The 26379-nt window shown below is 43.4% G+C and overlaps 2 protein-coding genes, 1 long non-coding RNA gene and 1 other non-coding gene across 5 annotated transcripts; 3 read left to right on the forward strand and 1 right to left on the reverse strand.

Annotated features, from left to right (window-relative positions):
- Positions 1 to 363: 363 nt before the first annotated feature.
- Positions 364 to 17803, reverse strand: LOC107279004 (uncharacterized). 2 transcript variants are annotated; one of them, XR_010737181.1, is made up of 3 exons: positions 17374 to 17803; positions 764 to 945; positions 364 to 668 (listed from the first exon to the last, which is right to left on the reverse strand). It is a non-coding gene; the product is annotated as an uncharacterized lncRNA (long non-coding RNA). The 2 variants fall into 2 exon arrangements; XR_001540372.3 differs by lacking the exon at positions 17374 to 17803 and adding an exon at positions 2369 to 4644.
- On the forward strand, positions 8412 to 8517 carry LOC112937590 (small nucleolar RNA R71). Its single transcript, XR_003240205.1, has one exon. It is a non-coding gene; the product is annotated as a small nucleolar RNA R71 (small nucleolar RNA).
- On the forward strand, positions 13635 to 16906 carry LOC107279827 (disease resistance protein RPM1). The gene has a single exon (XM_015765361.3). The coding sequence runs from the start codon at positions 13767 to 13769 to the stop codon at positions 16530 to 16532; it is 2766 nt and encodes a 921-aa protein (XP_015620847.1). The 5' UTR covers positions 13635 to 13766; the 3' UTR covers positions 16533 to 16906.
- Positions 17804 to 20685: 2882 nt separating the features above from the next.
- On the forward strand, positions 20686 to 22185 carry LOC136353475 (lecithin-cholesterol acyltransferase-like 1). The gene is made up of 2 exons (XM_066304472.1): positions 20686 to 21121; positions 21209 to 22185. The coding sequence occupies exons 1-2, from the start codon at positions 20739 to 20741 to the stop codon at positions 22068 to 22070; spliced, it is 1245 nt and encodes a 414-aa protein (XP_066160569.1). The 5' UTR covers positions 20686 to 20738; the 3' UTR covers positions 22071 to 22185.
- Positions 22186 to 26379: the final 4194 nt, after the last annotated feature.

Consider the following 26379-nt stretch of genomic DNA (forward strand, 5'->3'; position numbering starts at 1 on the left):
CACCGATGAGAGTGATCTGTGTTGGGCCGATACAAAAGATAGTCAACGATAGGTTTGACTAGTCAAAGAAGTCAAACTAGAACCCATCACGAATAACTCATCGGTGACGGCTTCTATTTTTGACCCGACATTGATGCACGCTGGTGACATTGATTTTTTTTAACCTGTCACCGATGAGTAATTACCAAAAAAATAAATTTATTTTTTGCTAGCCATGTCCACTGCAAAAAAAAAAAAAAAAAAAACTGAAACACAGATATATATTACCATTACCAACATTCTCAGCATCCCCAACATCCCAGCATTCCCAACATTTCACAAATATATTCACATGCTATACATCCATAAATTCACAAATACATATACATGCATTTCACAATCACATCCATTTCACCAAATGGTCGAACCGAGTTATAATTTGGAACAAGTAATGTAATTAACAATGCAAATGTATACAAAAGAATCAGATATTGTATTACATATAATATATACATAAATATCACATAATCACATGTTTTTTATAAGAATTGATAAATGTTCAACAATTTTTGGATGGGCTACTTTGAAACAAAGCTTCCTTTTGAAGATATGATTTTCGCAAGTATGAAGGCAGCTATTTCCTCCCTAATGTGCGCGAAGTTGTGCGGCGGAATGTTGTTAATCCTAGCCTGCAAGTGAAGTGCCAAGTCAGTATGTACATATATATACACACAATTGAACTACTAGCTTTTATTTTTATAATTGAGTACACATGAGCACAAACCTCAACATCTAGCAATGTCACCTTATTTAGCAAAGTCTTCACGCTATGGCACACGTGGAAACCACAAGTGTGACCAACTTGTTGACGGCATAGGAAGTCTTGGTGGTGATAGAAGTTGGTGATTCCTTCCTTATGCTTGTCCCCTTTTTTCACGTATTGGGTCCACGCGTCATTAAATGCACCTTCAAGCACGGAAAAGTCATATTTCTTACTTGGGACAATTGCTCTTTAACCCTATTTTAAAGTCTAACTACAAATTTGACCCTATATTTTCAACATGTCCTGTGTAAAATTATCTTTCCTATCATTCTAAACTGGTCCATATACATTCGTTATTTTCCACCTCTTCTTTTGTTTTCTTGTTTCTAATGCATAGTAATGTAGAATTCCTCTACATCCACTAGTACAGGACAGAGCTGTAGTAGCACAAACCTGTAATATGTGTTACAGAGAAATATTGCAGTAGCACAAAACATGTGTTACACGGATAGATTGTAACACGTACTAAAAGCTAGGGCAAAACTGTTTTACAGGAAGATTAATAGTACTCCATCCGTTTCATAATGTAAGACTTTCTAGCATTGCCCTCATATATATAGATATTAATGAATCTAAACACATATATATGTCTAGATTTATTAACATCTAAATAATTGTGGGCAATGCTAGAAAGTCTTATATTGTGAAACGGAGGAAGTAGCATATAACATGTGTTACTAAAGTAGAATTACAAGTATCTTTGGTTTTGTGCGCATAGAAGATGGGAAACATATTCTCATATTGATTTTTGGTAAAGTCAATATGTAGCACCCAATTAGAAAGAGACAGAGCAACAAAGTACATGCTGTTTGACAATCCAATTTGTTTAATAAAACTTATATAGATTAATGAGGAAAAATCTTTTAAGTGCTGGTCTGTAGGATTTTCTTTTGTGCAGTCAAGAAAAAGAAAAACATAAAACTAAGCAGACTTGTATTTGCGTAAAAAGAAACAAAATTTATGTGAACGGGAAATCCAGACTGCAGTACTTGTAATTCTAATTGAGTTAGAACTTGAAACCTGACAATGAAAACTTGATTTACAACAAAGACTTTGAAACACAGCATGCATATTTCTGAAATGTCCTAGAATTTAGCAAGTTGAAACAGAAAAAAAAAACAGTGCATAGAACTTGAAAACTGACATAGAAAAGAAGTCCACATTAACATTGACTCGCTACAACATGAACAGATAACAGGTGAGCATTATTCATCAAAGAGAAACACAAAAGTATAAAATGAAAGAAGTGGGTTAAGAAATAGGTTGGCCTACTGCTCTACGTTAGCACTTAAGAAATAGGTTTTAAATAATCCCTTCAAGTAGCATAGTTTCTCAAGTGCAAGTGCACAATCATTAAGTTCTGTCAAACAAGGCGAGCAGCTACCTAACCTAACAGATCAGGCTGGTTAAAGAATCAAGAGAATGCGTACTTTACAGAAATAAGCACCACACCAAGCCAGTGATTTAGAACATTAGAAGCAGCTAAGCACATGGTGACAAGCCAACAACAATGGGTCTCTAGCTCTATAAACCTAACAAACATGGTTTCACACATAATAGCATTACCTGTTTATCTTGCTGAATCAAGCACACTATTCCGTGATAGTGTCCACAAGAACCATGAGACCAAGACCGCATTCCTCATGCAGCAGGATGCTTTCCTATGGCCCTGTTCTTGTGCTGCTTCTGCTGTCTTTCGTCTCTCCAGCCGGCTCATTGCACCGAGCAGGAAATGCGCTCCCTACTCCGGTTCCTCGCCAGGCTATCCCAGGACATCGGCCTCACTGCATCATGGCATAATAGTACAGACTGCTGTTCCTAGGAAGGCATCATTCTGTGCCAGCGCACCATCTTTTGCTGTGCTTGAACTCAGCTATAACCAAATCAGCGGAAGAATCCCTTTGGGGCTCAGTAATTGCTCCATGCTGACATTGCCGAGTGCTGGCCACAATGTCACGCCAAGGGAGTCTGGCCACAATGCCACAATGTCAATAAGAATTCTTTCCCTCTCTCCAAGTCTTCCTGTTCTTCTCTCTGTTTCTATCTGTTTCTCTCTGTTCTTCCTTCCGACGAATCTCTGTTCGTGACATTTGGTATCAGAGCCATTGCAATCCTGGAGAAACCTCGGTTCCAAACTCGTTTGCAGTCACAAGTCAACGCCATGGAGAAGCAAGCGGGGGATTTTGAGAAGATGTTGGCGAATATTCAGAACGCCATTGGAGCAGTCGCGGTGAAGCAGGATGAGACGCAAGCGGTGGTGCTCAAGTTGGATCAATCCATGGCGAGTTGGCGTCCTCAAGTCGATGCGGCTGTCAAGGATTTGCAAGTGGAGATGGAGGAGTTGAGGGCTCATGTGGAAGCTCTGGAGAAAACTCATGGCGAGTTGGGCAATTCGTCGAACACTTCGACGGCGTGCAAGTTGCCACCGCCACGGGTGTCTCCAGAGGTGGACAAGCGATCACCTCTACTTCCTACGCCGCCGGAATTTCTCGCTTCTACTTCGGCTGGCGAAATTGGCTTGGATAGCCACCGCGTTGCATCTCAGTACCGGGGGAGGGCACCGGGAGTGGTCCCTACTCTCGTGCCACCTCCGGTCAAGGGTACGTCTCATTCGCAATTTCATTCTCGCAATGCTTTTGAGTCTGGAAATTTTGCGGGGCGGGATGAAATTGAGGGATTCGAGGATCGTAGTTATAATCACAGGCTGCCTAAGTTGGATTTTCCTCAGTTTGATGGTTCGGATCCACAGAGTTGGCGCATGAGGTGTAAGCATTATTTCGGGGTTTATGGAACACATCCGATGTTGTGGGTTCGAGTAGCCACGATTTACTTCACTGGGAGAGCTGCTTCATGGCTGCGATCCTCTCGTTCTCACATGCTTTTCCAGGATTGGTCTGCTTTTTGTGCTGCGGTCGACAGAAAGTTTGATCGTGAACAGCATCAGTCGTTGATTCGTCAAATTGAGCAGATTAAGCAAACGGGGTCTGTAGAGGAGTTTTATGAGCGATTTGACGATTTAGTGAATCAGCTTCTGGTTTATGATCCTAGTTACAATTCCCTTAGCATTGTTCATCGGTTTACTGAGGGATTGCGGCCTAATTCGTCATGCAGTACTTTTGCAACGTCCTCGCAACCTCGAAACTGCTGTTGCTGTTGCTTGTTTACAGGAAGAATGGGTGGAGACATAGAAATCTAAGGATTTTCGCAACACGAGTGACCAGGCTGTTCGTGTGAAGGGAGCTTATCCTTTGCCACTTCCACCACCAAAATTGTCTGAGTTGACTCAATCTGGAGCTTGGCAACTACCAGACCAAGTCAAGAATGGTGGCGTACCTCATAAGATTCGGGCACTCAAGGCGTATCGCCGAGCTCAAGGACTGTGTTATCTTTGTGCAGAGAAATGGTCCCCAACACACAAGTGTTCAGGAGCAGTGCAATTGACAGCTGTTTAGGAAGTTTTTGCCTTATTGCATCAGGATGAGGAGGATGCTGGTGCTACTCCTTTGTCCGACAACTCTGATACAGGTACACATATGGCCATCTCTCTCAGTGCTATTCAGGGTACGGTGACTGCTCAGACAATGAGATTGCATGGAGTTATTTAAGGGTTTGAATTCCTCATGTTGGTGGATTCGGGTAGTTCTTGTAGTTTTATCAGTACAGTTGCTGTTGCTCAGTTGTCAGATGTGCTACAGTAACCTGTTTCTTTGCAAGTAAAGGTGGCAAATGGTAGTATTTTGCAATGTCAAACTGAGTTACCTTCAGTTCACTGGGCAGTTCAGGGCCATCAGTTTTGTTCATCACTGAAACTGTTGCCACTTAGCAATTACGATGTTATCTTGGGCATGGATTGGTTAGAGCAAAATAGTCCTATGGATATTGATTGGCTGAACAAGAGTTTAAGTTTCCATCATGATGATCATTTCATCACTTTATCTGGTGTGGTTCCTTCGGTTCCTCAGGCAGAAGCTTTGTCATGTCAAGAATTGCAGCTTCTGCATACTCAGGGTTCTGTGGAGGGGTTAATTTAGTTGTTTGTCAGTGAATCAGATTCAACTATATCAGAGATTCCTGTCAGCATTCAAAACTTATTGCAGGAGTATGAAGAAATTTTTCTTGAACCTCAAGGGTTGCCACCAGAGAGAACCTGTGATCACACAATTCCTTTAATTCCTGGAGCACAACCTGTGAATGTGCGTCTTTACCGATATACTCCCATTCAAAAGGATGAGATTGAATGACAAGTTCAGGAGATGTTGGATAAGGGTCTTATCAAACCAAGTTCAAGTCCTTTTTTCCTCTCCAGTTTTATTCGTTAAAAAGAAGGATGGATCGTGGAGGTTTTGTGTGGACTATCGTCACCTTAATGCTATCACAGTCAAGAATAAGTATCCACTTTCGGTGATTGATGAATTATTGGATGAATTGGCAGGGGCTTCTTAGTTCTCTAAGTTGGATTTACGTTCGGGTTATCATCAAATTCGCATGAACCCTGCTGATGAACACAAGACAGCCTTTAAGACTCATAATGGACACTTTGAGTTTCGTGTTCTTCCTTTCGGCCTTACTAGTGCTCCAGCAACGTTTCAAGGGGTCATGAATGATGTCTTAGCTAAACTTTTGCGCAGGAATGTCCTGGTTTTTGTTGATGACATTCTGGTGTATAGCACCTCTTTGGAAGATCATGTGTCTCATTTGCGACAAGTCTTTCAGATTTTGACTGATCATCAGTTGAAGGTTAAGCTACGGATGATGAGAAGATTACTACCATGCACAATTGGCCGGTTCCCACATCTGTCAAGGAACTTCGCAGTTTTCTTGGTTTAGTTGGTTATTACCGCAAGTTTGTTCGACATTTTGGAGTGATTTGCAAACCCTTAACTGAATTGTTGCGTAAAGGTCAGTTGTTTGTCTGGACATCTGTTACAGAAGAGGCTTTTGTTACCTTGAAGAATGCTTTGATTTCGGCTCCTGTTCTTGCCATGCCCGATTTTCATAAGCAATTCGTGGTAGAAACAGATGCTTCAGAGAAGGGTATCGGTGCTGTCTTGATGCAGGATGAACATCCTGTTGCATTTCTTAGTAAAGCTTTGGGGCCGCGTACTTAGGGTCTATCCACTTATGAGAAAGAAAGTTTAGCAATCATATTAGCTGTGGATCATTGGCGCTCATATTTGCAACATGCTGAGTTTATCATTCGCACAGATCATCGTAGCTTAGCCTACTTGGACAATCAGCGGTTATCAACTCCTTGGCAACAAAAGGCTTTAACAAAGTTACTGGGATTGCGCTATCGCATCAGTTACAATAAGGGTTTGGAAAATGGAGCAGCTGATGCTTTATCTCGTCAAATTCCTGATGAGATTGTTGAGGTTTCAGCTCTATCTGTTAGCATACCGGCTTGGTTACAAGATGTTCCTGCTGGTTATGTCAATGATCCTCACACGCAGCGTGTTCTGCATTCTCTGACTACGAATGGCAAGCATCACACTAATTTTGAGTTGCAGTCTGGTGTGTTGTATTTCAAAAGCAGGATTTGGATTGGTAACAATGATTCTTTGCAGCAACAGATTTTAGCTAACTTGCATACTGCAGCCATTGGTGGTCACTCTGGTACTTTAGTTACTTATCACCGAGTGAAACAGTTGTTTGCTTGGCCTGGGCTTCGGCAATCTGTCAATAAGTTTGTGCAATCCTGTGAAAGTGGAGCATGTTAAGTTGCTAGGATTGTTGCAACCTTTAGAAATACCCGATCATGCTTGGCAGGTAATTTCTTTGGACTTCATTGAGGGATTACCTTTGTCAACATCTTGCAATGTGATCTTGGTCATTGTGGACAAATTTTCCAAGTTTGCACATTTTCTGGCTCTTCGTCATCCTTATACTGCTTTGACAGTGGTACAGTTGTTTATGTCTGAAGTGCATTGCATCCATGGGTTGCCTAGAGCAATCATATCGGACAGAGATCGGGTGTTCACTAGTCAATTGTGGAAAGAGTTATTTCGTCGAGCTGGCACTCAACTTCGTATGAGTTCCTCGTACCATCCTCAATCCGATGGACAAACGGAGCGGGTTAATCAATGTTTGGAAACGTTCTTACGTTGTTTCACTCATGCATGTCCTGCTCAGTGGCAACGGTGGTTGGGGCTTGCTTAATTCTGGTATAATTCCTCTTATCACTCGGCTCTTGCCATGTCCCCTTTTGAAGCAATGTTTGGCCGTAAACCTGCTTATTTTGGTCTCTCTATTGCTTCTGTGGGAGCTCCTGATCAGCTCAATTCCTGGTTGGATGATCGTAATAACATGAATTCTTTAATTCATCATCATCTTTTGCGTGCTCAGCAGCGAATGAAGTATCAGGCAGATGCACATCGCTCTGAACGATCATTTTGTGTGGGGGATTGGGTATTCATGAAGCTACAGCCATATGTTCAGCAATCGGTCATGACTCGAGCTAACAAGAAGCTATCATTTAAGTTCTATGGTCCATTTCAGATTGTGCAGCGCATTGGCAGTGTGGCTTATAAGTTGGATTTGCCTGTTCTACCTACTCTGCATCCGGTGGCTGGGCAACTTGCTGTTCCTGGTAAAATACTTCAGCGTCGTTTACGACGTCGTGGCAACAAGATGGTGTTGCAGGTGTTGGTGGAATGGTCTGGTGTTTCTTCTCCTGCCACTACTTGGGAGAATTTGGAGGAGTTACGCCATCGCTTTCCAGTGGCACCAGCTTGGGGTCAAGCTGATTTTCAAGATGGGGGGAATGTCACGCCAAGGGAGTCTGGCGCCGAGCAATCAGTTGAACTGAATGGGCCGTCAAGTGAAACTCGGCCCAAGCGCATGCGCCGTGCAAACCCACGTGTTAGTGGAGGAGATTGGACTCAATAGTTGTCATGAGCTAATCTCTATAAATAGATGTGTGTGTGAGAGGGGAAAGGATGACGATTATGTACTGAACAGAATATCTCTCTCTCTCAATAAGAATTCTTTCCCTCTCTCCAAGTCTTCCTGTTCTTCTCTCTGTTTCTATCTGTTTCTCTCTGTTCTTCCTTCCGACGAATCTCTGTTCGTGACACAACAACATCATTGGGGCTCTTCGAGACGATATCTTCGATATTAAATCTTTGAAGCACCTCTGATTTCCTAATAATCAATTAGAAGGATAAATTATTGGCATCACCAAGCTAAAAAATCTGGTGAGATCTCGGAGAAAACAGGCTAAGTGGCAGTATCCCAAAATGTCTTCACTGGTCTAGGGGCAATCGTTCCACGAATATTTGGTGTTGCCATAAGTCTCACACGTCATTGGGGCGTCTAAGGCTTGGATAGTACCGTACATCTTCGCCTTGTCCTGAGCGCATTCGTCCAAGCGCTTTAGGAGTTACATCTTAGCGTCGAGCATGTCCATCTCCTTGACAGTGTCCATGCCCTGCTGATGAGAGGTTGGAGTCGTTCTTCACTCCAGCTTTGGTCGGAGACCATCTTCTCAATTAAGTCAGACGCGCGAGCATCAGTTAATAAGAAAAAGGCTTCTCCAGCAACAACATCGATATGATCACGGTTCGACTATGTCAACCCATTGTAGAAGTTCCGAATGATGAGCCAATTGTCTATCCCATGGTGAGGACAAGCCAGGATGTACTCCTAGAGTCTCTCCCACACCTCTGGAAACAACTCATTAGTTTTTTGCTGGAAACATGAAATTCTTCCATGAAGAGCGTTGGTTTTGCCCACAGGGAAAAACTTCGCAAGGAACGCAATTGAACACCTCTCCCATGTGTCTATGTCACCTCTCTTGGAGTAGAACCATTGTTCCGCTCTCTTGAGTAGAGAGAACGGAAACAAACGGAACCCGATGGCATCCTAAGTCACCCCCTTTATGACAATGGTGTCACAGAGCTCCAAGAATTGTTGGAGATGGCCATTATCATCCTCATTGGCCTTCCGATAACGGGGTAGTCTACACCATAGTTGTCAGACCCATTTTGATATCAAAATTGGCATCCCCAGTGTTGATAGTCAGCCCAACGGACACATTGGAAGTAAAGGGAGCTGAGTATTCACGAAGGGTCTTCTGAGCCATTGGTTGTGAGCGTGAAGGAGCAAAGATGACTGGTTTGGGTGCCGATAGCTTGATTTGCGGAGGAACGACACGAGGTCAGACTCTTCTCACAAGTTTCTTTGGAATATCAACGAAGTTTGATGGCAGCTCGAAACCGGTCATACACTACCTGTTTTCACATAAAGAGAAAACAAATCATGGTTAACCTGTTTAGATCAAGGTTTCATTAATCATAGGATGATTATTCATGTATACAACTTTAACCGGTGTCTTCCAAGGCAATGACGCCAAAAATGTTTATTGCTATTTCTTATGTTCATAGATAAATCCGCAAGTGCACGGATACCGCTATAGCACTTCACACATGAGTATTTCTGTGGTGTAAAAACGTAGTTTATACACCATTAATCAATATATAATTAACTCACCATAGTCTAAACAGGGGGTTAGGATATATATGATTAAGAGTACTGTGAAACACAGGAGATTCACCTCTATTAATGTTTAGCAGAAACGGGCTTTGGAGAATACTTAACATATATATGCTTACAAACTATGACTTAGTTCTAGGCACCTAAGTACTATCGAGATACCACTCCCTGCTGATCTGCCAGCATGGTTATGGCATTTACGTACTCTTACGCCATACCCTAACGTGGAGTAATACAAGGGACGAACAGGGTTGTCACCACCTGCCGCCTACCTCACTTTTCATGGGGCACACTCACATCCAACGATATTTATCTAACCTGAGCTCTATGCTTATGCTAGTAAATAATATCACTAACTAATACTGGGACTCCCACCTTTCGGATGGACAAGTTAGAATTAGAGCAACCCATTAAGGTCATTTGATCGTTACCGTAGTATGGATCGACTAGCCTAGGCTAAAGCAGATATACAAAGTATATATTAATTATAGAAACATATTCAATAAAGAAATACACAGACTAAGAGCATAAATAAATAAAGAAGATTGTTGGAGGCATACCACGAAGGGCCTTCGGCCTAACCTGCCAAAACCAAGAACTTAGGCGAGAAGATCGATCCAGAGACAACCTGTGAAGGATGGAGAAAGGAACCAGACGGGCGGATGCCGCGCATCGGGCTTCGCCAGACAATGACCTCGTCGGAGGGCCGCAGGGGCGAAGATGATGAGGCGAGGGCCATAGCACGAAGGCGAAGGCTTCGCCCAGCACCGAACCTTGTCATAAAGGGGCCCCGCGGGCCGTTATGCTTCCTAGAGTCTTCGCCAAACAATGGGCCGAGCTATTTGGCCCGATAGGGGCCCATATATGAAAAGGACACTATGTGCCCCCAAGGATATCCCTATCATAAGGGTAACCATGTAAATTTCCCTGTAAAGCCTAAACCCTAAGAGGGAGAATCTGCAATAGGATTATAAATAGCCCCCTAAGGCCATGTAATAGAGAGATCCAAAAATTTTTACTAAGCAATATAATTGTCTTTACTTCCAACTACTGTTGAGAGAACCACGCCTTTCGACGTGACGCAGTTGTCCGTTCGACAACAAAGATAATTCCATTAATTAAATTATAGTCTTATAAGAAGAGTTAAGTACCAGAATCTCCGAGAAGACTATAGGACCGAAGATACTCCATGCCTATTTCTACTAAAACAATAGAGAATACAATATAGATAGAGAGGATTGCTCCTTGAGGTGTGTATTGCGGGTGAGGGAATGAGCTCTTTAAATAGGCTGCTTATGATGGTTAGGGAGGTCGGTAACTCCCACAACCGTCATTAGGGGCCAATGGGGAGTCGCCACGTGGAGGGTGGACATGAGGCGTGGCAATGTCGGTTCGGCCGAACCCTCAGCACCGCCGCCCTCCACTGCCATTCACTAAGGAATGACAGGTGGGCCCCTATGACGATTCCTGGTGGTTTGAGCTAACTTATGGGCCTCTCAATTCGTGTGCTCGCACTGGATTCACTGGAAAGTGTGTTTCCATGCATGTCGGCTTTATTTCTCCTTTAGTTTGGTGTTTATTCTCTACATCCATGTTAATTCTCCAAGTATAATAGAACTATATTAATTATTACTGAAATACGTATAAGAAATGCTAGTTTTCCCTTTATTTATTTTGATAGATGGCGAACGATATTGGTACTTAATGACTGTCAAGACCCATAATCATAAGTATGTTACCTACTTAGATGGAAAGTACCGACATGTATAACTTTAGTTTTTAACTTACTAAATATTAACGCCGCAGGTATCATTGGATTCTCTTGGTCATAGTGCCAAAGTCTGTTAAGGTGACAAGCCAGCAAGAGGCTATATTTATTGGAGGTGACTTCAACTTAGTAAAATCAGCAGAGGAAAAATCTAATGGACTGTTAAATTCAATGCTTCCCTAGCTAATGCTGACTTGATAGAGCTGCTTGGGTTGGGGAATAAATTTAGGCAAAATTTGTTACAGAGGACACTCAAAGTTTGTGGCATTTGCTGTGAGACACCCAAAGAACACGTATCTTCTCATGGACACTGCAAAAAATGTGGTAATTAGCTACTGTACACCTACCGCATTATTTTATTAGTTTCGGTGGGTGTCCAACAACTAATTACCACATTTTTGCAGTGTCTACGAGAAGATACACGTTCTTTGGGTGTTTAACAGTAAAGGCCGCAAACTTTGAGTGTTCTGTAGCAAATTTTGCCATAAATTTACTTGAACCAATAAGCAACTAAACCATTTTAGAGAGGTGTTGGGTAGGGTGTTGGTGTTAACTGTATAGGAAACCTTGTATCCTATCACCCTTCTGCGTAGTCTGATAAGAGTTGGTTAAGATCACAATACAATCATGGTGGAATTAGAAGTGCAACAGTTACTGAAAAGAGGGAGAAGATTCACGTTTGAAAGCTCTTGGATGAAGCGGAAAGGCGTTAAACAATGGGTGATAAATAATTGGCCAAAGAGAAGAAAACAGCACATCCTGGATCACTGGAGGTGCTCCTACAGAGGTACCAGCAGAATTACCAGGTCAAGCATAAATATAGAGGTACTCCTATCTATAAACAAAATTACCTCTAGAGATAAAAAAACAAAATTACTAGTTACTTTTATCTTAACACAAATTTACTTCTATATGGAACTAAATTATTTCTATCTGGAATCAAAGTTATTTCTATTGAAAACCAAAACAAAGTTAGTTTTATCTATAAAGAAAATTAACTTTGGTTATAGACTTATTTATAGCTGCAACAAAGTTCTTTCTATCCAGAATCAAATGTAGAATTGAACACAAGAAACCAAACCTACCAGAGGGGGTGGACGATAGGAGCACAAAAACCAAAACTTTTAATAGAAATAAAAGTTTACCCTCTAACTTGATGAAGTCCTCGGCGTAGCCGGTTTAACCGCTGTGTGCACGCCGGACTAACGGCACCTTAATCACTAAGTTGTCAGTAGATCTGAGGACGATCGTACGGTACAACGCATGGGCAAATCTTAATGAGCTAGTTAGTGAGCAGTTTGTACACAGCTATATGAATATGAATGGAACCAGAAAATTTTATTTTAGTTGTATTGAATGTCAAATACAGAGTAGTTCACAACTGATAGTCTAATCATCAAAAAAAAGAAGTTCTATTGAAGCTATAAATATGTATTTATCATTTTTACTAGTTTTGCATGGACCAAGCAATTGGTGTTTTAATTTACTCAATTCTGTACTTGTTCATACCTAAGAGTTGAATGTTTTTGGTTCGCCATTTCAGTTAGAGCAGAAAACAAAGTGTTCACAAATAATGACTGAGGCAAATGCCATGCCTGTTCACAATTATGTTCAGTTAATACTCTCACCTCTCGTATTATAAGTCGTTTAACTTTTTTCTTAATTAAAATTCTCTAACTTTGATCAAGTTTATAAAAAAATAGTAATATCTTCAACACAAAATTAGTTTCATTAAATTCAACATTGAATAAATTTTGATAATATGTTTGTTTTATACTAAAAATGTTATTATATTTTTCTACAAACTTAGTCAAACATACTCCCTCCGTCCAAAAAAAATCAACCTAGGAGGGGATGTGACCCCCTTTGTCCCAAAAAGAATCAACCTATAATATTCTAATCCTATGTTGATTCTTTTTGGGACAGAGGAAGTAGAAGAAGCTTGAATAAGAAAAAAGTTAAACGACTAATATGAAACGGAGGGAGTAGGCAGTAAGTTCAATCACTATTTGCATGTTTGTACTTTGTACTAGATGGCTGATATTCTAAAAATTTAAAAAAAATCTCATAACTACTAATTTCTTATTGACATGTATGACATGAAGATTGGTAATTAGTGCGATTGTGATCTATTGGAAGGTCATCACATAGGACCAAAAAAATCATGATGATTATGGTATTTAGTTCTATTATCTTAAAATACATACTAGGATATCATGATGATTATGTTCTGTATGCGTCATGTGGTCAGTACCATTGTTCACCATTCTTCCATGGTGTAACAATTGTCCTAGAGATACTCCCTGTATTGACAAATGATGTGTTGTGAGGGTAGTATGAGGTTGATCGGGGGTAAGATAAGAGGATATTTAAATGGGGATGATTAATGGGATTAGTAATATAATTTATGTACGAATTGAGTAGTAGGAAGGTCACAATCCATCCAGCCAGCCAAAGTGGTCCCTTTCTTGTATTACTTGACATCTTTGTTGAAGACATGGAATTTAATATCCAAGACAGCAGAGTGGAAATTTATTTACTAACATAGTTCTTTCAGGAAACACTCCAACTGCAATTGCTGGGAGCCTTCCTCTTTGCGTACCATTGCATTTAATTATATGCCATCCTCATCTCCCTAGCCATTTTCTAGCTTTGTCCTGGGACTTTGTCCTGAGACCCTGAGAGGAATTCACTAGAAACACATCAATGGCAGAGGGTGTTGTGGCCTTGCTGATACTGAAGCTTGGTTTGGCCTTGGGGAGAGAGACTTCAATCTTAGGTGCAAAGAAGCTCTTCCATGAAGCAACTGCTCTTTCACGGCTCTTCCAAGGAATCCGCGAAGTCAAGGAGGAGCTGGAGGGCATGCAATCCTTTCTCCGAGGTGCCGAGCGGTTCAAGGACACGGATGAAACCACTGCCAACTTCATCAAGAAGATCCGTGACCTCGCTTTCGAGATCGAGGATATTGTCGATGAGTTCACTTACATGCTGGAGGATAGATCACATGGAGGGTTGGCCTCCAAGATCGTAAAGAGCATCAGACATATCAAGGCATGGCGTCATCTCGCATCCAAGCTGGAATACATCAAGCTCAAGATAGAGAGTGCTGACAGGAGAAAGGTGACGTACGACATGAGAGGAATTTCAAGTGTAGCTGGCAACATCGACGATTGCTCGACATCTTCAGGTAATTTTGCAAGGGAAGAAGATCTTGTCGGGATTGGAAAGAATGGGGAATTGTTGACACATTGGTTGAAAAACAATTTGGAACAGCAAAGAAGCATAATTACTACAGTTTGGGGAATGGGTGGAGTGGGCAAGACAACATTGGTTGCTTATGTTTACTATGCTGTAAAGACAGAGTTTGATGCAGCAGGGTGGGTAACTGTCTCTAAAAGTTACCTAATTGAGGACTTACTGAAGCAGATCATCAGAGGATTCATCAACAATGATCCACAGGAGGACTTGTATAACCACATCGATTTTTCTACCATGAGAATCACAAATTTAATTGAGCACATCCGTAATTATCTGCATGGTAAAAGGTATGTCCTAATTCTGGATGATGTTTGGGCTGTGGATGTTTGGTTTAAGATAAGAGCTGCCTTTCCTTCAGATAGCACCGGTCGATTTGTCATTACATCTAGGATACATGAAGTAGCACTGCTTGCGACAGGGAACTGTATAATTCAGTTAGAACCACTTGGACCACAACATTCATGGGAATTATTCTGCAAGGAAGCATTCTGGAAAAATGAAGAAAAAGTTTGCCCACCAGAACTTGAGATTGTGGCTCAAAAGCTTTTGGACAGGTGTAGTGGCCTACCCATTGCAATTGCATGTTTAGGTCGCCTGCTGTCGTTCAAAGAACCAAGCTATGATGTGTGGGAGAATCTTTACAAGGATGTGCAATCACAGCTGACTAATAATGTGATCCTTGACATCAATGTTGTTCTAAAAGTTAGCTTGGAAGAGCTTCCACATGATCTAAAGAACTGTTTTCTACACTGCACCATGTTTCCAGAGGACTACTTGATGCCAAGGAAGAGGCTAGTGAGGCATTGGCTGACAGCAGGATTCATCAGAGAAACAAGCAACAAAACCATGGAGGAAGTTGCAAACGACTATCTGCATAAACTCGTAAACCGAAGCCTATTGCAAGTAGTAGAGAGGAATCGAAATGGAGAAGTGCATACCTGTCGAATGCATGATATTATCCGCATTCTTGCTTTGGCAAAATCAGAAGAGGAACATTTTGGTAGAGTTTATGATGGCTCCATGGCCTTTCTAGCAGAGGGTACGCGACGTTTATCGTTCCAAAGTTCAAATATCAATCAACTGTCTCGATCAGGTGCACCTCATCTACGCCACCTCTACGTCTTTGGGAGTTCTCTAAGTATCGATTCGTTGGCACCCTTTCTGAAATCGCTCAAATTGCTGTCATCGTTGGATTTGCAAGGGGTTAATATCAAGAGCCTGCCACATGTGGTCTTCAACCTATACAATCTAAGATTCTTAGGTCTTAGAGATACTAACATTGAAGTTATTCCACGATTGATTGGAAGACTTCGACACTTGGAAGTCCTAGATGCTCGCTACACTAAACTGATGACCTTGCCTAAGGACATTGTGCAACTTCGGAAATTGCGATATCTAAATGTAGATATGATTCCAGAGGAAGCAGATAAGAGGGTTGTGTTTTTCAGTGGAATCAGGGTGCCTACTGGAATAGTACAGTTGACAAGCTTGCAAACGCTGCAAATGGTTGATGCAAATAGCGAAATTCTACGCCATATTGGATCATTGACACAATTGAGGGCTTTCGCTGTTAGCAAAGTTAGAAAGGAACATTGTGTCTATTTGTGCAATGCTATCATGAAAATGAGTCATCTTTTTCAACTAAAAATCAAGGGAATAGATGAGAAGGAAATCTTACAGCTTGAAGAACTTCATATGCCTCCTGCTCTTTCAACGCTCTCATTAGGAGGACAGCTAAGTGCAAATTCATTGCCTCATCTTGTCGTCTTGTCAAATAAGAGTAGCTGTAACATCACTAGGTTAAGCCTCGCCTTTTCCAAACTCAGTGAGGACTCATTTAGCTGTTTACTGAACTTGGATAGTTTGTGCGAACTTCATCTCTTGAAAGCTTATGAAGGAAACAGGCTATACTTCCATGCAACATCGTTTCCAAAACTCAAGCGCTTATTAATATGGGATGCTCCCTGTCTGAACAAAGTTGAGATTGAACAAGGTGCAATGCCAAGACTGGTTAAGTTAATTCTAAGAGACCTTCCAAAATTGAAGACGCTTCCTCATGGCATTGAGCATCTTAGAGTACTTGAGGAGTTAGAGGTCCGAGATACTTCGGAGGAGCTTATAGAGAAGCTTCGGCAAAAAGGACAAGACATTGGATGCAAAGCTCATAAGAGTATCGGCCATATCAAAAGGATCAGTATTCATGGGACACGATAGAATGTCAAGGAAAGTATTGGAAGACTGCAGATCAGCAGCTAACAAGTTACATCATGCTGTAATTTTTGGGTCGCCACAAAAAACCTTTGGATTACACCAAAACATCATTACCCTTGTAATCTATTTTTTCGTATTATGCAAACTAACAGATTACCAGTGTCATGTAGATGGTTGCAGTGACCAGAACAACAGGCGCACTAGATGCAACCATCATTGATCACGGCAATGAGGGGAAATAAACATGTTTGCACTAGTGAATTGCACAATCTTCTATAGAACAGAAGTACAGAAGCAATGTGTCCTGAGCAATCAAAAAACCAAAGAACAGGGCTAGTGCATTTTGTCTTCCAGGTGATCAATCTTTTATTGTTGTGTGATCTTAGTGGCACTACCTAATTAACAGAACTATGTTCGTGTTTCTTCAAGCATAATGCCAAATCCAAACAACACTCATCTTGTATTAAACAGGAAAAGGACCAAATTAAAGCAATGTAGACATAAAAATAAAGTTCGCAGTTCAATCCATCATGCAGCAGCCGGGTGGACTTCTTTTTAAAAAAAATTAACAGTGGTCAGATGTCATCTAGGGTGTGTTCTGACTATGCCTATTATCAACTATTAAGTTTTTAATCCCATTAGCACACAGTATTGCTCCCTTCTGCAACCATCAGTTGTTTAGAAATGTCATGAGATTTCCAAATAAACCATCAATTGTTCTGTGGAATTGTGGCAACAGGCAGGAACTACTGTCGCACTAGTGCACCCTGTCTGCTTAACTTCACAATAGGTGCTACAAATGCATTCAAAATTAGTACAGATAAGTTCCAATAAATCCGCTAACCTGACTAGCATCGGTCGGCGAATGATAGGTTGGCGCTTGTGCAGAATCTGTCATTCGGGAGAAAGGAAGAAGGTGCCGAATCTGCTCGAATCCGGCAGCGAGCGGCAAAGGGCCAAGAGCTGGGGCCTCGTTGCCACTTCACCTCGAATACCCCCATCGAGAGGATTGATGTAGAGGCCAGATTGCGCGCGGTTTGTAGAGAAGCTGGTCACCCCGGTCATGGGGGAGGGTGGTGCAGCACTACATCAGGTGGCCATACGTGGGGCGTACAGGAGGAGCCAGGAGGACTGTGCCGGCGAGGGAGAGAGACACGCGGGGCGAAGATCGCAGGACAGCTGCGGCGGCGGCGCGAGGAGGAAGATGACCGGCGGCGATGCCCCTGCTTTGCTTGGCACACCAGCCGTGCGGCTGCGCCTTAATGGGCCGGGCCGGGCCGGGCGGAACATTTGGGCCGCCCTAGTGGGGGAGAGGAGTGAAGTGGATTGAAACACACATGAAACTTCATGCTAAATATAACGCCCATATGGGTTTTATCTCTACTATTATAAAAGGAAATTGCTACACATCCGACTAGTATGTACGACTTAGCATCCGACCAGTACTTACCTGCTCCTTGCTCTGGCCCACATGGAGAGCAGCTGGCTCGTTGGTGTAAATTGATTAGCAGATACGGCAGGGTCGGACTGGGGTCGAACAATAGGGTCGGATGTATAGCAGTACTCATTATAAAAATTGAAGATGTTTTTCGGGTATTTTTGGTACGTCATCCGTGTTTGAGTCAGGTTTTAAATTTGTTCGCTTTTAGAAATACATATTCGTGTTGTGCATTTGGAAATACAAAAGGTGTTGTATAAGAAATCTCTTTAAAAAAGCTTGCATGTTAACTTGAGATGAATGCTGGACTCCTAATTGCAGCACATGATTTTCTAGGAAAAATTCCAAGCGAATTCCCTGAATTCTACCATAGCCAAACCATATAACAATTATGCGAAGTGAGCATAGCTCAACTGGTTAGGTTTCTTGTGGTGGAACCAGCCCACCCGGGTTCAAATCCTAGATTTGACACGGGTGCTCGCATTTACGGCTAATTATTCTTTCAGTGGTAGGCGACGTACCCATCGACAGCGAGACGCCTGTGGTGACTTCGTCAATCTCAAGACATGCCGGCTCAGTCTTTCGGAGGTGCTCATAGGGGTAGGGTGTGTGTGCGTGTTCAAGACATGCCGGCTCAGTCTTTCGGAGGTGCTCATAGGGGTAGGGTGTGTGTGCGTGTTCAAGACATGCCGGCTCAGTCTTTCGGAGGTGCTCATAGGGGTAGGGTGTGTGTGCGTGTTCATAGGGGTGAGTGTGCGCACGTTGTGAGCGCCTACGTTTGTACTGTGTTTCTCAAAAAAAAAATAAAAAAAATAACAATTACAAAATTAAAATAATATTGACCCGTTACAACGCACGGGTATCTTTTCTAGTAAGAAAAAAAAAGATAACACGTTCGAACTGCACTGTCCATTCTAATAGCTCGACTGGAGGTCCACCCTTTATTGCATGTCAACTAGATGGTTACGAAAAATTTTCAAAAAAATTGATAAGATAAATCAATATGTAATATATCACTCCACAAATATGCAAGTTTAAATTCAAATTTTACGAGTTGTAACAAAAATAACAAATTTAATTGTAAATATACCTATAGTAATTTGAGTTTTGTTTGTTATTTTTGTTACAATCTGTGGAAGTTAAATTTTAACTTGCATGTTTGTGGATTGATATACTATGTATTGATTTATCTTGTTCATATTTTTTTAATTTTTTTCATAACTATTTAGACAACGTGCAATAAACGGGTGGACATCCACCGAGCTGTTAAAACAATTTCCCGTTCGAACTGTTATATAGGTTGTATTTAGTTCAGCGCAAAGTCTAGATTTTGGTTGAAATTGAAGATGATGTGACTGAAAAGGACTGAATTTTGGATCCAAACTTTGGATGTAAACACAGCGATAAGTGTGTAAACCAAACGGACTGAGATCCGTTGCTGTACTCATTGCCACCGACATGCCAGCCACACATGTCAGTGGTAGTGACAACTGACAACACAGGGGATCCTGCACAATGAACCAACATACTATGTCCAAGTGCCACTTAAAACAATTCGATTGTGTCCCAATTTTTCATTTTAGTTTGTACGGATTAAGTAAATTTATTGTACTGTAGTGAACCACATTGAGATCGTCAAATCAATACAACACTCACTCAGTTGATACAATTTTAAAACAGAAATAGGTATTACCTCTAATCGAGAGGATCTGAAGTCTATAAATTTTTATTCATTTACTCATTAAAAACCGTTTTAGATGTCGTGTGTTACCCCTTTTGTCATTGTCGATTTCTCATTATCGGTCCGCGGTAATAGTTACCGTCTGTTTTACATCCCTAGCCCACGGGTGCTGCTTTGGCTGTTTGTGTATGACCACCACAGAGATCCATTGGCTACTGCTGTCGCTTCTCCTCTTCATCTCAGGCTGGATAAGTACGTTTCCTAGATGACAAAACAGAACAGTGTACAAAGTAATGGTTGCGGCGGCTAGGGATGGCAATTTTAGCACGGGCGTGGATGTGACTTTTTACCCATGGACACGCCCGCCCGAGACCCGAAGACGTTATGCACAATAGGTGGGTTTCATTTTTTACCCGTGGATAACCCATGCCCGACCCGATACATATGTATTAGCTAATTTTGACTCATTTCTTAATTCTTATACAATTTCTCTCGGTTCATTTGTGATGCTAACTGATACTAAGTTGTGATGTAATTCAAATTATTGTTGATAACCGATAATTTGATAAATTATTGATTTTATTTATCTTTGTTAAATTATATATCTTTCAAGTTATTATTCATGTGAGATCCATTGGGTACCCGCCGGATATACCCGCGCCCGCCGGGCATGGGTACGGGCACAGAGTTTTGCCCGCTAGCTCTAGTGGGTAGGCTTCAGGCGGGCAATGTCAGGCATCAGGTCGGGCATGGTTTTACTCTACCCGTGCCCGACCCGACCCATTGCCATCCCTAGCGGCGGCTACTAGTCCAAGTTGCACGTGCCACCGTCGCGATATCTCGACTCTGAAAAAACAGCACCTTTGCATTATTTGCACTTGCCAACAACAAATACGGTCATTTTTAAAAAAACTTTGATCACTATTTTCAATTATAATATATATAGATATATTAATAAATACATTATTTTGTTCAAGCACTTTTAAGACTAATTTATGTACTCCAATAATCAATGTTTTTAAAGTTTCAAACAAGTATTATTAACAGATCGAGAGTAAGACGAAGCTAGCGTGACCAACCACATCGAACCATGGCCGCCACGCACATCCTCTTCTTTCCCGTCGTCCTCCACTTCTTCTTCCTCTGGCCATACGCGGCCTCGGCGTCCGGTCTCCATCCGGTCGTGCTGCTGCCGGGCGCCACGTGCAGCCAGCTCGAGGCCCGCCTCACGGACGCCTACTTGCCGCCCTCGCCGCAGTGCGCCGCCGCCGCGCCACGCGGCGCGCGCTGGTTCCGCCTGTGGAAGAACTCCACCGCGCTGGACGACCCCACCGTCGCGCCGTGCGTCGCCGACCAGCTCAGCGTGGTGTTCGACCGCGTCGCCGGCGACTACCGTGACACGCGCGGCGTCGAGACGCGCCTCCTCGACTTCGGCTCCACCCGTGGGTTCCTCGCCGACGACCCCGCCGACCGGTAAGCCGCCGCCGCCGCCGCCCGCCGCCGTTGACTCCCATGTATACACAATCATCTCGTGATGAGAAGAACTCTACATTTGAGCAGAGACCTGTGCATGGGGAGGCTCGTCGAGGCGTTGGAGAGAGTCGGTTACCGCGACGGCGAGACGCTCTTCGGCGCGCCGTACGACTTCCGGCAGCCGCCGGCGGCGCCGGGGCAGCCGTGCAGGTCGTTCTCGCGGTTCCAGCGGCGGCTCCGGGCGCTCGTCGAGCGCGCGAGCAGGACGAACGGGGGCAGGCCGGTCGTCGTCGTGTCGCACAGCCAGGGCGGCTACTTCGCGCTCGAGTTCCTCAACCGGAGCCCCATGGCGTGGCGGCGGAGGCACGTCAAGCACTTCGTCATGGCGTCCACCGGCGCCGGCGGCTTCGTGGGCTCGATGCGGTTCCTCGCCACCAGGGACGACTCCCCGCTCGGCCGCGTCGGGCGGAGCTCCGCCATCAAGTTCACGCCGCTGCCGTCGCCCAAGGTGTTCGACCGCCACACGCCGCTGGTGATCACGCGCCACAAGAACTACACCGCGGAGGACATGCCGGAGTTCATGGCGGCGGTCGGGCTACCGGCGTCCGAGGTGGCGCTGTACGAGACGCGGGCTCTTCCGGTGGCGATGAGCTTCCGAGCGCCGGTGGTGCCGACGACGTGCGTCAACGGCGGCGGCGTGCCGACGACGGAGACGCTGGTGTACTGGGACGGCGACTTCGGCAAGGACCCGCGAGTCGTGTACGGCGACGGCGACGGTGTTGTGAACTCGGCGAGCATACTGGCCCTTGACACGGTGATCGGCGACGATCCGAAGCAGGTGTACTACAGATCGGTCAAAATCGCCGGCGCGTCTCACGTCGGGGTCGTCTCGGATGCTGCCGCCTTGCGGCGTGTGATCGCTGTGATTCTTCAAGACAATTTTGTGTGAACTCGAGAAGATGGCGTCGCTAAACACTACAAATTGTACTTCGGTAGTCCAGAGTACCGGACACATCATTAATTAATTAATAGTAACAGGAAACGTGTTCTACACCTGGACCAAATTGGATAATCTCAACCTATCGTGTCTGCCAAATTAAGGATCAACCATGAAAATAAATCGACTACTACAATTAATGGCATCGACAATGTACTTTAATAGTAGTGAATAAGTAGTAAATGATCTCTTACTAGTACTATTATGAGGACAGGCAATTACCAAGCATTTATATATGCTACTACCGGCAGGAATGAGTAAAATACAGTTGTTTAGATTTTTCAGACAACTATCAGGCATTTGTGAGTGAAATTCGAACGGTATTTTTTTTGGCCCCATCTTAATACCTCACATCTATCCATATGTATTGTGGTGCCTGATTCAACTACTACTAACTAACAAATGGTCCCACACTAAGGCCCTGTTTAGATTCCTTGGCAACATTTTATACCTGTCACATCGAATGTTTGGACACATATATGGAGTATTAAATATAGACGAAAAATAAATAATTACACAGATTTTGCGTAAATACGAATCTTTTAAGCCTAATTGCGTCATGATTTAACAATGTGATGCTACAGTAAACATTTACTAATGACATATTAATTAAGCTTAATAAATTCGTCTCACGGTTAACAAGCGGATTCTGTAATTTGTTTTGTTATTAGACTACGTTTAATATTTCAAATATGTGTCTGTACGTATATCTGATGTGACACGCCAAAACTTTACACCACTTATCTAAACATAGCCTAATGCACACCTCCGTACTATGCATTGCTGTTGCTAACAAAGATAGGTCGGTTTTATTTTACAAATAAAGTATTGGAGTAATATATGATGCTATATTTTCACTAGTACATTATTACGTTGGTGATGTATAAGCTTGTCAGTGGATATAAATTAGAGTGTGTTTAGTTCCACGTTAAAATTTGACGTTTGACTAAAATTAATAGTTTGAAGAAAAAAGTTAGAAGTTTATGTGTGTAGAAAAGTTTTGATGTGATGGAAAAAGTTTGAAGTTTGAAGAAAAGGTTGAGAACTAAACAAGGGCTTGCTCCATCCGTCGTATTTTAAGTGTAACCATAAGTTTCCGCGCCCCACTTTGATCGTTCGGCTTATTTGAAAATTTTTTATAATCAGTATTTTTGTTGTTATGAGATAATAAAACATGAATAGTACTTTACTCGTGACTTATGAAAAGTAATTTTTTTTACTCGGGACTTTATGAGATAATAAGATGGACAGTTGAAATTAGGCACGGAAAAGTATGGTTGTACTTAAAATGGGACGAAGTAGGGGTGAAAACGGAGCGGATATTATTCGATCCGATCCGCTTCGAATCCGTCCAATGTGAGGATATGGTAAGGGTTTTTAGATATCCGGCCGGATGCGGATGCGGATTTTGTCACGCGGATGCGGATGTGGTATCAACGATATCCGACGGATGCGGATTATCCGATATTTTAATCGGATTGTCCGATGTACTATTTGGCGGATAATCCGCAACTTTCAGGCCACACAACAACTCTATTCAGCCCATTTTACATCGGGCGGCCCATCTAGCCTATCTAGTGATAACAATCCGGCTCAGGTGGGGTCGGCCAAGACCCAATAACTTAAGGTTGCCCGGACCCCAACAGTTCTTTGGCACACCCACTCAGGGAAAGGCCCAATCTCCCTAAAAGACTAGTCCGGTAGGGGAAGGGTGGCTCTCCCTTTTAAGGTGGCTTCCTCCTCCCAAGCTAAGCATGGTGGGATTATTCAGAGGCTCACACGGTCGCCGCTCGACTTTAGCGTCTCTCGTTTGCATTGCAGGGATCATCAACCGCGCGTCACGGTTGGTACGACATCGTTTGTGGTGTAGCGATTGCACGGCGTCCTGGACTTGTTCTGGTTGGTAGCCACGTCGTAAACATCACACTCGATCAAAGCGAGAGTTATCCCCTCACCAGAAGATCGGGCCACGAGAGAGAGCGTCATCAGTTGGTATCAGAGCTGGGCCCTTGTTAAGGGGGTGGGAATGATGAGGACATCCTCCACTATTACCCGCTGGCAGAGACGCTAAAGTCGGGCGGCGACCGTGTGAGCCTCTGAATAATCCCACCTTGCTTAGCTTGGGAGGAGGAAGCCACCTTAAAAGGGAGAGCCACCCTTCCCCTACCGGACTAGTCTTTTAGGGAGATTGGGCCTTTCCCTGAGTGGGTGTGCCAAAGAACTGTTGGGGTCCGGGCAACTTTAAGTTATTGGGCCTCGGCCGACCCCACCTGGGCCGGATTATTATCATCTAGTGTAATCTAATCCAATCATCCCCCAAATCTCTCTCTTTGTGACTCTTCTCTCGATCCCTTCTCCTGCTTACACACGCGTCGCCGCATGGCACCGTAGGTGCGCCGCGCCGCCGCTATAGCCTGTTGGCGCCGCCGTCGCTCCTCCTTATAGTTCGCCGGCAGTGTGTTGTGTGTTGTGTACTGTATGCAGTGTGTTGTATGGAACAGTGTGTTGTGTGCTATATGCAGTGTGCTACTGTGTTGTGTGGCTGTGTGCTGTATGCTTGTATTGTGTCACGACCGGAAATAACCCAACGGGCGTTCCTTACGTGCGTGCATTAATCCTTGTCCCAGGAGGCAAGGTACACCAAAAGTTGATACAATTCAGAGTTTAACAAGCGGAAGCGTAAATAGTTAATTTATTACATGGGCAGCGAAGGCCCAACACACACAAAGACAAACGAGAAACAGCGGAAGACTAGGGCGACGACCACAGGCACTTGACGGCAGGCACGAGCTAGACACCAAAGCCTTCATCCTCCAGGAACTCCTCTTCTAGGTTTGGGAAAAATTGAGCAAGACTGAGTACAACCACCGTACTCAACAAGACACACCCACAAGTGCAGAATAAATGCAAGGGAGTATAAAGGAGTTATACTATAAAGGGTTAGGGTTGCAGTAAACAGCATTTAAAGATATTTAGTTGCTCAAAGCTATTTTGTAAACACGATCCTAGAACTATACAATATTATTATCAAGGCCGTGAACCCACACGAACCTGCCTTAACCCAAGGCCTACGATGATTCAGACCGAACTGGCAACCCGACCCTGGGTCCCAGCTCGTCCCAAGCCAACCCAGGCCAACCATTCCACATTTTAGTTGTTAAGCAGGTTTTAAGAATTAAAACACTAACTTGGGTATATTGCTCGGCTTGCCCATAACCGAGGGCGCGGCTATTCGAATAGATTATACTCTGATCAGAGGTGTACATCTTTACCCACAAGACACATCTTCCTCACGTGTAACCACGTACCACATACCACCACGGTATACAGACGGAAGTCGTGACATAGTTTCCAACCCATCCTAGCCATAGACAAGAGTACCGACCCAATCCCACCTACGGCCGGAACCCCCGGGACAGGCAGGCAGGACTGAGCCCCTAGCAGCAGGACACCGGCCCTGTGCCATGACATCTCGACTACCGGGCCGCGGCTCGTGTAGCCTTCATTTGTCCTAGAGATGTCCATCGACCCCCGACTTCTTCCATCTCCATCCGTGTACTTTTGTTTATAACCAGACTGAGCCCCAAACTAAGCCTTACCCACTAGACATGTGGAAGTACGGTAGTGCTTTGCAACAGAGGCCCGAAGACCGGTCCTTATATGGCCGAGGTGCTACTATCCAAACCATGCACCCCTAGCCCAGCCTAAAACCATTTTGGGGATTTTGAATAGAAGGAGCGGTGTGAAGCCAATTCCACCATAACCAAACCATTCCATAGTGTCCAGGTGATATGAATATTCCCAAAGTCTAGAGTTGAAAAACCACCTAATGTTACCTAATTAAAATAGCGAAGCATCTACCTAAAATCATACTAGTGGTACCATGAGTAGAGTGTCCACTAGTTGGGGTTTTGTTTGATCTAGGGTGAACAAGGTAATAATAACAATAACAATAATAATAAGGTCATAACAAAGGTAAATAGGCATGGCTAGATAAAACAGTGATGACGCGGGAATTTAAATAAAGCGATAATGCAATAATTTAAAGCAACATAATTTTATAAACTGGGATTCAATATGTTCAAAGATGATGTGACTTGCCTTGCTCGCTTTCCCAAACGTCGGCTTCAACTTCCACGAAGAGCGGATCTTCCGAAGCTGCAGCGTCTACACGACCAACGGAAAAGAAAAGGCTTTTACTCTAATAAACTCCATATAACAAGCAGAAACAAAGCACAAAAATGGGTTCTTGACTTCTTAA

The sequence above is a fragment of the Oryza sativa genome, chromosome 10 (genome assembly GCF_034140825.1).
Source record: "Oryza sativa Japonica Group chromosome 10, ASM3414082v1".
Lineage (NCBI taxonomy): Eukaryota > Viridiplantae > Streptophyta > Magnoliopsida > Poales > Poaceae > Oryza > Oryza sativa.